The sequence below is a fragment of the Micromesistius poutassou genome (genome assembly GCF_964030765.1).
Source record: "Micromesistius poutassou genome assembly, chromosome: 14".
In the NCBI taxonomy this organism is placed as follows: Eukaryota; Metazoa; Chordata; class Actinopteri; order Gadiformes; family Gadidae; genus Micromesistius; species Micromesistius poutassou.
Window position 1 is genome coordinate 17,065,200 of NC_140284.1, and position 13,954 is coordinate 17,079,153.

Sequence of the window (13,954 nt, forward strand, 5' to 3'; positions counted from 1 at the left end):
ACGCACACACGCATACATACAAACACAAGCGTGCACGTACGAATGCACAAGCATCATGAGTTGCACGACCACAATCTTCTATCATGTTTGATAGCATTATTATAGCATTATTATTATTATAAGGCATGGTGTTAAATTAATGAATTTCGTCTTCTATGCCATGCCATTTCGGGACAGATAATTTGAGGCCACAAAGCCAACATAATTACATTATATAAAGAAAGAAATTGTTCAATGCCAACGAGATAACTGTTATTATGTATTTTTCAGACCTAGAATAGCGTGGCCTAACTGTCCTTGGTACTTGGCATTTCTTTGTTGAACTTGTTTATAAATGTGAAGCAGCTTTTATCTTTTTGCGATACAAAAGGAAAACTGTTGCCCCTAATCCTTTTTCTCTTCCCTCTCTCCTCTTAATTCTCAGCCAAGCATAATGGCAAAGACTTAACAGCATTCAAAACATGAATCTGGATAAATTGGCTGTGCATTTTAAATGTTAAACTTGTTTTTCTTTCGCTGTAATTAATTTCCTGGAGTGGGGTCAGGTTTAGTTCCTGCCCTGGCTGTGGTGGTTTCTATGCAGACAGCTCTCGCTACCTCATCTTCATGTTATGTTTATGTATTTCTTTAAGGATCTCCTTCCCTTCCTAACTACGTGTCCGTTGGGCTGTGGAGAGAGATGGTCGGCGTGTGTCCACGTGTGCGTGCTGGCCTATTGTTTATACTGTGAATACGACTACGGTTCTCATTGATTCTGTCAGGGCAATGTGTCCCCTCTGGGTTTTTCAGATGTTTATGCAGAAGTATGGTGATGCTTGCTAAGTGGAAAGGGACAACCAATCGATGGGCGAGGGGAGGAGAAGGGAGTGAAAGGCGTTCCGGCGAGTTCCAGACTTGTTTTTCGAATGTGTTTTTCTGCTTTTTAGATGCACGATGGGGACCAGGCGAGAGGCGCCAGCTAGCTTCCACGGCGGGTTCTTCTGATGGCGGTGAGTTGCAGCTGAGCGGAGGCTTCCTCTTCAGACGGCCCGGACGCAAACACCGCAGCTCCAACCTGCTCCCGACTGCTTGTGACAAAATGGTTATTTTCCCTTGCATTGCACGAGTATACCCTGCCCTAGGGTCCGGCGCTTCGTCTACGTGACATTGACCCTTGAGGATATTTTGGAATTCTCATGAATATATTGCCCAACATTTTACAATGCAGTACTGTTGAATGAAAGTATACAGTATTTGACTAAAAACTGAAAAAGTGGGATTAGGCATAGACTATCAATCACAGAATGAAACCCCCCTTCCAGATATGATGTATGATGATGAGGGGTGCTGATTTGGCAAACATAATGAGCACTCAACCAAAGTTATTTGCAGCTATGTTGGTATATTAGCTCATTCAATTATAGTACATCTACATTTGGATATTTATCATTTATCATTTGATATCATTTATCATACAGCTTGTTGTATTTTAAAAACACAAATAGCAATGGAGAGAAAATGTATACATTGTGATTCTTTGCTTCAACAGTACTTGCATTGTCAGATTGACCTGAAAAGCTGCAAACATAAAGTAGTAATTTTAGCAAATGAACGGTGCCTTCCTACAGAAGGTCCGATATTGTATTTGCAGATGGTTAATCGTTGAATTTTAATTCTGTTCTAGCCCAATTTACACGTTAGACAACACAAAAGATAAATCACACCATAAACATTTTTCATATCGCCTAATTTGCAGAATGGCTATAGGCTACATATTACATTGGCACTCAAGATGTTGTGTAATATTGTACTGGGAGTGCCCTGTGGATTTCAGTGCCTAAACTTATTGCTGTATTTGGCTATGACTCATCCAGGATGGAAACTTGTGCATTAAAATGGTGCAAAAGAAACATAGTTCATGCTTGCCGCCAGGTCTATCACAAGATGGGTAAATTAAAGCAAGCTTTGTGCTTTCGGCTTTTGAATATAATTGTAAGAGTGAAAGTTAAAGCTAGTCGTATTGATCCATGTTCCTTCCTTGTTATAAATGCCATATTGGATCCCAACACAAAATTGGCTTCCATATGCAGCCAATGGAAATGCACATGGTCACTGTTTTCCCAGACTTTGATATAGAATTTCTATGCAGTGACTCACAATAATTAATTGTCACAAAAGGTTATTCAGCTTGTGTGCAATTAAATGGACTGTTTACTGCAATCAGCAATCATTCACCCTGTGCATGAACGACAAATTAATTGCTAGCAATGAGTGTAGTCAGTTTTTAGGTTGTTATTTTGTTTATATGCTTTGCTGTAGTTGGAATCAAGTGTTTTCATCATAATTGATGGAAACAGTTTTTTTTTTCTTTTTTTACAGTAAACAATCTACTAATCACGCGTTTCGGTCGAGTGCCCAGCAACCCCACAGTGGTTTGGAGAGGCTGTGACTGCTGACTGCCAGATGTAATCATGTAGTTGCGGCTCAAGACAATGAGGGTTAAAACCCTTTTTATGGAGAATCGTATTCTTTTGTCTAACGGCCGATGAAAAAGCCTAGTTTTTTGAAGCCAGCCAAATCAGACCAAAGTTATACTTGTGCCACATGCAGTGATATGCCTGTGTGTTCAAATTAGTAATAAATTCAGACATCTTAAGTCTCGATGTCAATATTTCAGTGTGCAGTGTCTTCTAACAGGACGGCAGAGACAATGTTGAGGTCATTATTTGAGACTGTAAAGAAGGACGCCCAATCTATGATTAAAATTCCTTCTGATTGGGTAGCAGGCGCTCACAAATCGGCAAACACAAAGGAAAACAGAGAGAGAGAGAGAGTGAGAGGGAACACAGAGAGAGAGAGAGAGAGAAAGAGAATAATACAGTTAATAAGACAGAGTAAGGGCAATGAGCAAGTGCCGTCTACTCCTCTGGTTGCCATGGTGAGGAAGCCACAGTATGGACACAGTGTATGTGTTAAAAGGGTACAAAGCGGCCATTCACCGTCGCCTTCCCCCTTTATAAAGCCCACAAGACACGTGGCTGTGGTGATTGACTCACGAGCCCAGCGGCCACGTTCCCACCGGAACATACATCAACCCAGCCGGTGGGCGTCCCTGGTCAGCTATTAGGGCTCCCTGTAGGTCATTTCAAATGGTTGAACCATGGCAAAATACGAAATGACATTCACACAGGAGCTCTCACCACCGTACACATCACAATGAGCTGTGAGACACAGTCCCAGCCAAGGTGTCTGGCCAACCGATGTGAGCAGCTGGAAATGATTCAGAGAAAAATACCTCCAAGGTGGAAATAAGCCCCCTTTATTCGATATTGATTTACATTTTTTTATATAAAAATTTACTTACATTTAATACATTTCTTCAAAATACAAGCAGCCAAACGACATACAAATCAAATACAAAATTATAAAATTTCTTATATCTATGATCTTCCTTTTCTTCTGAATGTAACAGATGTGCGTTGTGTATATAGCTCTCTAAATAATTATTTTTGCCTGTAAATCCTCCTCCGTCAGCGTCCGTAAGCCGTCCGTTGATACACAAGACATGAAAAATATGCTATGCAATATTGCCCCTTTTGTCCGTTTACAGTACACGATACAGGACTCCGTCTCCGAACATTCGAGGTGGGCTTCAACCTGTTTATAAGACGTTGAAGTTGCAAAGTGGACATGGGGGGGGGGGGGGGGGGGGCGGCAGGGGAACTAAAACTAAAACGTACACAATGAAACACAAAAGGATTCAGCCGTTATGTCGCAACTTTAGGTGGAAAAAGCAAGATTGGCCGCTTCATAACTATGGATATCAATTTGAATATTTAGCCAATTTTAAATTTTTGGAAATACTTACATCTTCCAGGGCTCATACTACATACCAACAAGACAGTGGCTCTTCCAATTATGAAGAGCCTCTGTGAGGGGAGTTCCAGGATGCATACCATCCAGTTATAAAAGACCACGGTTGTGACATCACTGCTGGCACTGATTGCAATTGGCTCATTTTACTGGTGATCGTTTTTTTAAGTGATTTCTCACTTAAATAACATCACATACAGAGAGACCCATATTGAAACAGGTTTTTTAGACCCCTTCCCCTTTAAAATACTCTGTAGTATATAATCCATTCATGGGACTACTCTTTACAAAAATGGTCATCCACCTTGGTTCTTTACTCTCGGTCTGAAGAGGGTCACTCCACGCCAACGAGAGACATACGGATATTGGTACAAATATAAGCACTGTTTCTTAAGGTTTTCAACTGTGCGCACATGTGAGTTCTGGTGTTAATAAATGTTGAGCAAGTCAGCAGCGTTTTACGTCACCGCAATACTGTATAGTTGCGGTATGTGCGGTGACATATATTTCGACACACATTAAAAAGCAAATGAGAAAAATTAACCAAAAACCCCCAAAAAAACTGAATCAAACAAAACTGAAGTTTGAAACCTTTTAGCCCACAAATAAGACTATGCTGGATGCTAAAAAATAAGAGCTGCTAAATGCTTAAAAGAAACAGAAAGAGCCCGATAGGAAATAGAAAATTCTTGTTTTGTTTCCTCTCTTCATTTTATACATTTTGTACACAGCGGTAAAAAAGGAGTAGAAAGATTAAAGTCAGGCTATGCGGCGGTTTCACGAATCGTCCCCTCTAGTTTCTTTGGGAGTAGCTCTCTCCTCTCGTCGATGTTGATTACTGGCTTCCTACAGTTCTGTCCGTCCAGGTATATCTTTGCATATACCGGGTTGGAGTAATTCATGGGCTGTAGAGACAGAAGGGGGAAGTGGTGGGGGTTATCTTTAGGATCTCATAAAATGTCCTGCAATGAATAGTTGTCTACTTTGCCAAGTTGCTTTATAGACGTTTAGTGGTGAAACTGGTCAGAAAGAAAGAGTCAGACAGGGCAATTGCAGCAGTGCAGACGGAGCAAGACACATGCATATTAGTGGAAGTGGAAGCACTGTCCGCCGGTATCCCCTCTCTAGAAACCTGTCCGTACAATACAGTCCCTCCAGGATTTCAAGCCTTTTTCTTTTGAATGTTGCAGCCAATAATGCCGTGGTGGAATGGTGTATTTTTTTTGCAATAAAGTTGGTAATGAGGGAAAATGCCTAAACATTTGTGATTTTTAATATATATTATACATCTAAACAAAGCGATTAACCTGTTACTTGTTTTTTGTTTAGCTTAGTTTACCCTGAAAAGGTGATAGTTACATATAAAGTTCATGGAAACCTGATTTTGATAGCCAAACATGATATCTACCGATGGACACCTCATGGACTCAAACAGATGTAACAGCTATTCATGATTTTATTTGGGCATGTCATTTAAGGCGAGGATGAGCCCAAAAAGGGCTTGGGGCTGAATAGGTTTAATGGGAGAAGTTTTGCAGACATGCCTGCTTGTTCATAACCGTAAAGACGAAAGCTAGTTTTGTTTATTGACGTTACGTTTTGTAAGGGGAAGAGTGATGATTGGTCAACCTCGGGAGAAAGTGCGACGATGGTTACTTTATGCTGCGGTGCTTGGACAAATATGGAAACTCGTGCAATTTCACAGGGCTAGGTTGATTTGGCGTGATTGGACGCGATCATGAAATCCTGGAGGCTTGCAACACTCACTATTCAATATCGGTCTCACGATAAGACATGACCACCACCCCCCCCCTCCCCCAATAATCAAACACGACTCCCTGTGGATACACAAATAACGTCAAGTTAGTTAGTTAGCCATTCACCTGTCCAGGAATAACCTCCTTGGGCACAGTGTGGATGCCCAAGGCACGAGGGTCACTGGACTTTACACACCAGCCCTGCAACAGAACCAGAGTAGCATGGCTGAGGACCACGGCCGGTACACTAACCTCATGAGACACACTTGGGATGGATGACTGAGAACTGGTGGGATTCTTTTTGTATGTACACAAATATATGATCCGTTATAAGTAGGGATCGACCGATATGGATTTTTTAGGGCCGATGCCGATACCGATTTTTTTTCATCAGCCTTAGCCGACGACCGATACGGCCTGCCGATTTTCTTGAGCCGATATTTGGAGCCGATACTGCTTTTGCTCCCTCAATTTACATCATAAAAAAATGACACAATGATGATAAGTCAAAGTCTCAATTAAAAAGTCTCAATTAAAAAAAGGAACATTTATTGAACTGTCTGTAAATCATGGTGGGAAAAAAAATATATAATAATAATAATCGGCAAACATGTATCGGCATCGAAAAAACACAAATATCGGCCGATATATCGGTCGATCACTAAGTCAAGCTACTCAAGGTTTTGTGACCGACATGCTCAAACCTAGTTAAAAAATATAAACGGTATAAAGACCAGATAAAAACAATCCGTCTTAAGAAGACGGATTGAGACTTGAGAATTTTTTGCGGGGCGAAAAACAGGGACTTGTTAGTATTCAAGTCAGCAGAAGAGTAGTGGGAAAAAAAAGATAGGGGAGAGATTGCAGCGACAATAGCACATGTCAAAGTTGCCCGGGAAAAAAGCAATAGTATTAGGGCTGGGGAACGCTAGGCGGTGAGATAACAACATCAGTGAGGGTGCTATGATTTGTTTGATATGCTAGTGTTAGCGCGCCCCTGGACCGCATGTACAGAATACATCAGCGGCCAGATAAAGGCTCCCTCGGCACTGAGTACCTGCATAGGAGTAATGCTTTTCTCACACACACACACACACACACACACACACACACACACACACACACACACACACACACACACACAGTCTGGCCCGGTAGCTTATCAAGGACCTGGACTATTACATCTGCCAGTGGTTCAGAGACTACACTAATCTAAACACACAAGAGCTGTGAGAACTTAGTTCAAAAGATCTCAGTCGGAATACAGAATGCTACTTTTTTGAACGGGTTCGAGATCCGCACACAAGACCAAAGAGGCCATGGATTTGCACACAAGATACATTTTGTAGTGGCTCAGCATCCAAAATGGCGAACATATGGACGTTCTGGTCTCCTGTGGCTTATTAAAGGTGACATATTATACCACCAGGTGTGAGTGTGATCAGCCGTTACAAGCAAGTTTTGAAAATCGGCCTCTTTTGACATCACACAGGTGGGCGTGTCCACCCAGATGTGCGCTGGATAGATCAGTCTACCAGCCTACCCGGTGGACCGTAGCAAACGTTGCTCGTCTCTCCGCCTACTTGTGATGTCAGAAGATGCTTGTAGTGGCTAATCACACTCACACCTGGTGGTCTAATGTGTCACCTTTAAGGGGACGGTTCTGCTTCCTAAGGGGTTTTATTGGTCACCGACACTAACGGGGCGGTGGGGGGAGGGGGACAGGCGGACCTTGTGCGGGTCAAGTGTGAAGTTGGGTCTGAGCAGGCTGCCGGCGTCGGCGTGGTTGTCGTGGTCCACCTCGTACATGTTGTAGGAGGGGTTGCCGATCTCCACGTTGATGCCTCCGTTGGTCATGGGCTGCCGCTGCACGCGCTTTCCCCTGCAGGGATGAGCAGAGGAGGGGAGGAGGGGAGGAGGGGAGGAGGGGAGGGGAGGGGGATCAAGAAAAGAGCAGGCAGGAACCTTTGTGGTGAGTTTAGAGGTCCCTGGATCTCTGAGACCCGTCTGGCGTGTGTGTGAAGGACAGGCCGCGTCTGTCGCTGGAGGTTACAGACTGAACCCACGCAAATGAAATTACGCTTTTACACATTCCGTTTGCGCGGGGCTTTGCGTTCCCGATGCCGCCGTCAGACTGGACTCTACAGCAGTGGGGTCAGGGACAGAAAAGTTGAATTCCACTGAACTTGTTGTATAATGAGGCTTTTATCATAGCGCTGGATTAGAGGAGGTTTAAAAGAAATTGTTCCACCCAGAATTTCAGGTTTAGTACAAAACAACAAAGAGCAACACCTTGATCCGCCCTTTAAGCCCGCTGTACACTGTCAGACTACAGTGCCAGTCAGCCCCGAGCCCCCATACACCACCAGGCAACTACTGTATCTGTTCTACCTGACAACTTCATCCTTCATTCAATACAGAGATACTTTACAAAGCAGCTGCTCTCTGTCTGCACAGACACAACTCGCTAGCAGACAGCAGTAAATATATTATAGACGTGCGTTTGTGTGTGTGTGTGTGTTGTGTGTTTTTTTTTTTTACCTCTGCCTGCGTTTGCAGATGAAAACTCCGGCCACCACCGTCACTATCAGGATGACCAGCAGCACCAGTGGTACAATGATGGCTATGCTCCCTGAGTTAGAGAGAGAGACAGAGAGAGAGAGAGAGAGAGAGAGAGAGAGAGAGAGAGAGAGAGAGAGAGAGAGAGAGGGGGGGGGGGGGGGGGGGGCGGTTAGGTTAACACACACACACACACACACACACAGCGCGCATGCTCGCTCTAAATAAAAGCTCTGAAATCCATTATGGCTGGTCAATAATGTTCTCCCTCTGACACTCAGCAGTAGCAACAGCAGCATGGGGATCAATGTGTTGTTTAAAACATCTCTGGCAGATCCACCACTTAATGATCGGACAAGGTGCTAATAGATAATAGACAGATAATAGGCTGCACATGCGATGCTATTTCACTGGCCGCAGGCTGGGGGCAGGCTGGGGGGCCCGGGCCGGTGGAACGCACCTCCGGCGGTGTTGTCTGATCTGCTGCTCTTGGGCGCGGGCCGCTCGCACTGGGTTCCTGCCCAGTTGACCGAGCACCTGCAGGAAGTTTGGAGAAGAAGGGTAAATAAACTTGCGTAAGTTAGCTCGCCACGCGCAGCACCCCCCCCCCCCCCCCCCCCCCGCTTCAAACACAGAAACCCACTGCTGAGGAAAGCAGCTAATTCTTCTACTTAGTGAGAAATACACACTAAATCTTGGGGGGGGGGGTTTAACATTATGCATTTTAAGAAGCTGCTGGATACAATGCAATACAAACTATACATCGATGTGGCCCTCTGAGAGACGGGCACTCAAACTCAAGGGTTTGAATATCGATCCGTGAAGAGAGAAACAATAAGACACAAGAAGGCAGAGGAAGATGGGGAAGATGGCGATGAGGGCAACACGCCGCCGCCGCTGCCGCCACCGCCGTCACCGCCGCCGCCGTCGCCTCATTTACATCGCGGATGGGATCCGATGGGAGGAAATGCATGGCCGTCGTTAGCGGGGAGGTGATATCCAATTTGGCATGATTGACGCAGATGGCCGCGCGGGGCATGAGTGATCCGACGCGACGCGCGCTCGGCAGGTGATAGAATGAAATTAGGCCAAATGACATGCACTGCGGGCGTCAGGCGTCAAGTTATCAGAGAGAGGACGGCGTCCCGGCGCACGTGCGTCAGATGAATCCCGCCCTCGCAGGGCTGAAATGTCACAGTGAGAACCCGGCATGAATAGTGATGAGCAGTAGGGGGGAGCGGGGGGAGGTGGGGGGAGAGGTGTGTGTTTGTGTGTGTGGAGGCGGGGGGGGGGGGGGACTAAACAGAAGAACATAGCGGGCTGGTGGTGTTCAGTCCTTCCTTCGTGGGGGGGTCACTCTCCCCCCCCCCCCTTGATTGAAGGAAAAGGGTTCCTTTGGCCTGCCGTGAGCAAAGACGTGATTACTGAAACGCTGTATGTACCCCAGCCCTCGTGTAACCCGCCCTCATCAGAAGATGCAATCGTGTCTCTGTGCCTGCAAGTCATGGTAGTTTATATGAATACACACACACACACACACACCACCCCCCCCCCCCCCCCCCCCCCCCCCCCCCCCGTGTGACTGAATGGGTGAGTGAGTGATTCAGGGGAGCGGCCAGTGTGGATGTGGACTGCACTGTGCACTGGACTGGGTGGAGTGGGGGGGGGGGGGGCGGGGTGGGGATGGTGAGAGCAGGTGGGTGGTGGGTTGGGGTGGTGGCGGTTCTGGAGAGATGCGGAGCGGGCGCGGGTGAGAGAGAGGGAGGACCTACTTGCAGCGTGGTTTGTTAGGGGCCGTTATTGTGCATATCCCCTCATTCTGACAGAAGTAATCGCACGGGTTGGCCAGCTCGTCGCAACGCTGGTTCTTGAACCCTGACGTGCAGCTGCAGAAACACGGGCGTGCGGCATGATCAGGAACGCAGCAGGAGTTGAAAACACAAAATGCAGAACACACAATGCGGTCACGCTAAAGGTTCTTCACCGCAGGCACCGGCCTCTCGTAACGATGGCCAACGCACGGCGCGCACAGCTTGAACCGCGGCAATTAGGTCAGAACGCCACAACACATGACACGGATTTGTCTTTGCCTTGTGAAAAATGCACGCCTACAAAAAAGCAACGGTTATGAATACATAGCGTCCGCAATCAATTCCCATCTGTCTTGTGGATCTGCCAAGCCCGAGATTTATCTGCTGGAGGAAAACAGGGCGTTGTTAGTCTTGGTTCAGGATTACCTTTAATATATCAGGAGTTTAAATGAGGAATGCAATAATGATAGTAAAATAAGCAATGTTTCTGTTGTTTTTGCATTCGATTTACACACTAAAGTACCCTGGAGACGATTGTGCCGATGGAGGGAGGAAAAAAGATTAAAAAGTATGGTTACATTTCATTTAAACCCAGGCAGGAGTCAACTGTAAGCTGTGGCAAATGCTATTAAGATATGGAACAGGCTGTTCCATCAGACATGGAATAATGTCTGATAAGCCCTGTAGTCATCTTATACAAGCTTAGTCTTAGGTAAGGCTCTGTACTGGTGCACACTGAGACGTTGCAATTCTGCCTTCCCTTGTTGAATTCCAACAAAGGAAAGCTAATGGCCAATGTCTTAAAATAGGCCTATCAAAATGAGTTCAAACGTCGGAATCTGCTGAAATGAGGGATAAGTGAGCACTTACATTCGCTATAGCTTGGAAATTCAGAAAGAATCAAAATCAAATCATAAAGAGCACAAATCTAAACATATATAGGCTATATATTTTTTGTTGCATGTGTGCTGGTGTGCTGGTGTGCTGGATTGGAAGAAAATGGAAATTTACTTCATGATGACAATCATGTTTTTTAAATATTTGACCTTTGATGCGCTTATCTAAGACATTATCATTACAATTGGCATTCCTGGGAGGATTTCTCTTTTTGCCTTGATGAAATACCCATTTACTCCCAGTATAAGGTCAAACATTTATGATTTCTTGACAGACATATCAATCATTTCACCTAATATCGGGTCCTTGGAGTCAATGAATAAACCACATTACGGAGGTCCGTTAAGCTCATGAAAAAGGAGATGGGGAACATTTGCATAGAAATTGATTCCATTCTTTAGAATGTTGAATGATGACCACACATCCTGCCTTAACCATAGTGGGTGACGGATCGTTAGAAAAAAAAAGACACCAAAAAGTACAACAGGGCTGCCTTTCTGAAATTGCGTTTTTCTCTCTTATTGAAATGTTTGTCAGTGGGGGGGCTCGCTAACGGCCGTCACGTTCTCCATTATCGTGGAAATGTTGTCACTCCGCGGCCAGCCGCCCCCATGGCGCACGTTCGCCGTCCGTGTCTGCCAGTCAAGCCTTTTGTCCTCCCCCCCAGTTAGCTGCCAGCAGCCTTGATGCCGCAGACAGGCCACCGGCGCGATGCACGTCGCCCCGCCGCACTCTTCGCGCACTTCTAAGACCCTAAAAGCCTGCGGCGCCCGCGCCGAGTGGCTTGGTGACGGGCGAGCATTGTCGCAGCTTCCCGGTACGACAAGCTTTGAAGGGATTCAAATCCCTTTGGTTAGCTTCCGACGCTACGCGCTAATAGCCTGCACCCTGCGGAGAGGGGCCGTGCGTGTGTTTTCTCCTCCACAATGTGGCAGAGAAGAGGCAGAGGAGTGGCCCTTCCGGCGTAAAGGTGGAGAGTTAAACATGGGAACTTTGTGGCATGTTTTTAACGTCAAGGTGCCTTAAACCCCCCCCCCACCCGGCAGCAGCAGACGAAGCGCTGAGTGTCACCGGCGCCGTAGCCGCGTGAGCTCGTACTTAACACAGCGCCCCCCCCTGCTGTGAGGCGCGACCGCTAGTGTCAAGCGTTCCTCCGACTTAGGGATCCTTTCTGGGAGGATGACATCTCGAAGCCCTGTACCGCTCCTCTCAGCGGGGGGGGGGGGGCTGGGGGGGGGCCTGGGTTGGCACCATGAAGACATCCCGGCTCCGCTACCCTGGCAGGGTGCTGTCGAGCCCGGCGTCTGAACCGGTGTCCGACTGTACCGATGGAACTCTATATGCACCCCCGCCACCACCCCTCCCCCCCCCCCTTCCCTCGCCTCCCCTTCTCCTTCGGCGTATGCCCGTGCATTACACACCGCACACAAACACAAACACACAGACACACACAGGCTTCCCGGAGCCCATTAAGCGGTGACTTACTGGCAGAAGGGCAGGTTGGTGTCGGGGTCCAGGTGACAGGTGCCTCCGTTGTAGCAGTAGCCGTCACACAGCTGACAGCTCGCCGCTATCCTGCCGTTGGTGCAGCTGCAAGGAACACAGACGTAGCAGACACTAGTGACACACACGCATAATTGTACTCGTACGCACAAAGTCCACGCGTTTTTTTATGTGGTCAACATCTGTAAAACGTGGACGTTTAAACACCTTCATTTGGTGATTTTTCGAAAAAGCAATTTCTGGATGTTTTGAGAAGCAATTGGAGTGTGCGTCAAAAGACCAGAAAGATGCAGAAATAATTGCTTGAGAACATGTAGCCTGTGGGTTCCTAAAGTGCGTGGAGGGAACTGTGTGGCAGTTATTTACAATTAAGAGAAAAGTAGCCGGCCTCATTATTGTGTGTTCATGTTTGAATCAGCAGATCTTTCAAGGAGAAAGCAAGCAAACAAACAACCCAATGGTTGTCATTTTTACGCCAAACATTGGAAAAATATGTTTCTCGTTAATTAACAATAAATGTACCAAAAATTAAAAAGTAATCTACAAGCTCACATTCTAACATCTTCATCATAAAAAGACTAATCTATAGCAAGTCCTGTCCAACATCACTCTGTCTGGGTTTATGTTGGGGTAATGATCAGCTCGCTGTACATGATCCTGCGCATTGCACAGCTGCTTACTAGAGAAATATATAGCAACAAAAAATGTTGTATCGATTCAAAAATTATTTCATTGCTTCATCGTCTGTTGTTCCTTACAGCGATCTGCTAATCCAAAATAACAGAGGAATGCCATCATAAGGATGTGGGCTGCTTCAAGCCAAGCCCCAGCCAAGGGAATGGCTTTGGCATCTGAACAAACGGGTCAGCACCTCGCAGTCAAATACGACCTGGACTTTACCTTTACTTTACCTGTATTTGACAGGGATACTTGAAGCGTTAAAACTGCTTGCGAGACTTTTGAGTGGTGCCACAGTGATATTAGCCCCGTAATAAAAAAATATATTGTATTGTGTGCTTCACAACTGCACCGGTCCTGTGTGCGCTGTGTGAATGGTGTGGTGAGGCGACGCTACGACAGCAGCAGTGGCAGGAAATGCCACTGCTGCTGCAGCAGTGGCAGCAGCAGCAGCAGCAGCAGCAGCAGCAGCGGCAGAGGCAGCAACAGGCCGACTCACTTGCACACCACTTCCCCAGTGTCTTCGGTGATGAGACACGGCGCCCCGTGGCATCGCAGACACTTGTCCACCTCACACTTGTTGCCCTCAAACCTGGCGGGACAGACGCACTCCACATAGCCACTGCTGGACAGCGTGCACGCCTTGGAGTTCACGCAGTAGTGGTGGCAGATGTCTATTGGAAGAGTGCACGCAAACACACACACACACACACACGCACACGCACACGCACACAGATATATAAATACACACACAAGCCCACGACGAACAGGGGGGGGAGATGCAACAGACTGCTCTGTATAATGAGGCACTGGGAGCGGAGTTGGGGCTGTGTTGTGATAGGAATTTTACAGGGCTTTAATGGGACTTAATTATCCGAATCAAATGACATCTCGGCC

General features: G+C 46.5%; 1 protein-coding gene across 1 annotated transcript in view; it reads right to left on the bottom strand.

Annotated features, from left to right (window-relative positions):
* Nucleotides 1–4,616: 4,616 nt before the first annotated feature.
* The window catches only part of LOC311358564 (low-density lipoprotein receptor-related protein 1B-like), a gene marked incomplete at its 3' end in the record, with an annotated part of 248,406 nt that continues 239,068 nt past the window's right edge, over nucleotides 4,617–13,954 (bottom strand). Inside the window, 8 exon segments of the mRNA XM_084478639.1 lie at nucleotides 4,617–4,757; nucleotides 5,736–5,810; nucleotides 7,341–7,491; nucleotides 8,151–8,241; nucleotides 8,629–8,705; nucleotides 9,941–10,054; nucleotides 12,362–12,466; nucleotides 13,557–13,731. Of these exon segments, the coding sequence (XP_084334765.1) occupies nucleotides 4,617–4,757; nucleotides 5,736–5,810; nucleotides 7,341–7,491; nucleotides 8,151–8,241; nucleotides 8,629–8,705; nucleotides 9,941–10,054; nucleotides 12,362–12,466; nucleotides 13,557–13,731 (929 nt within the window).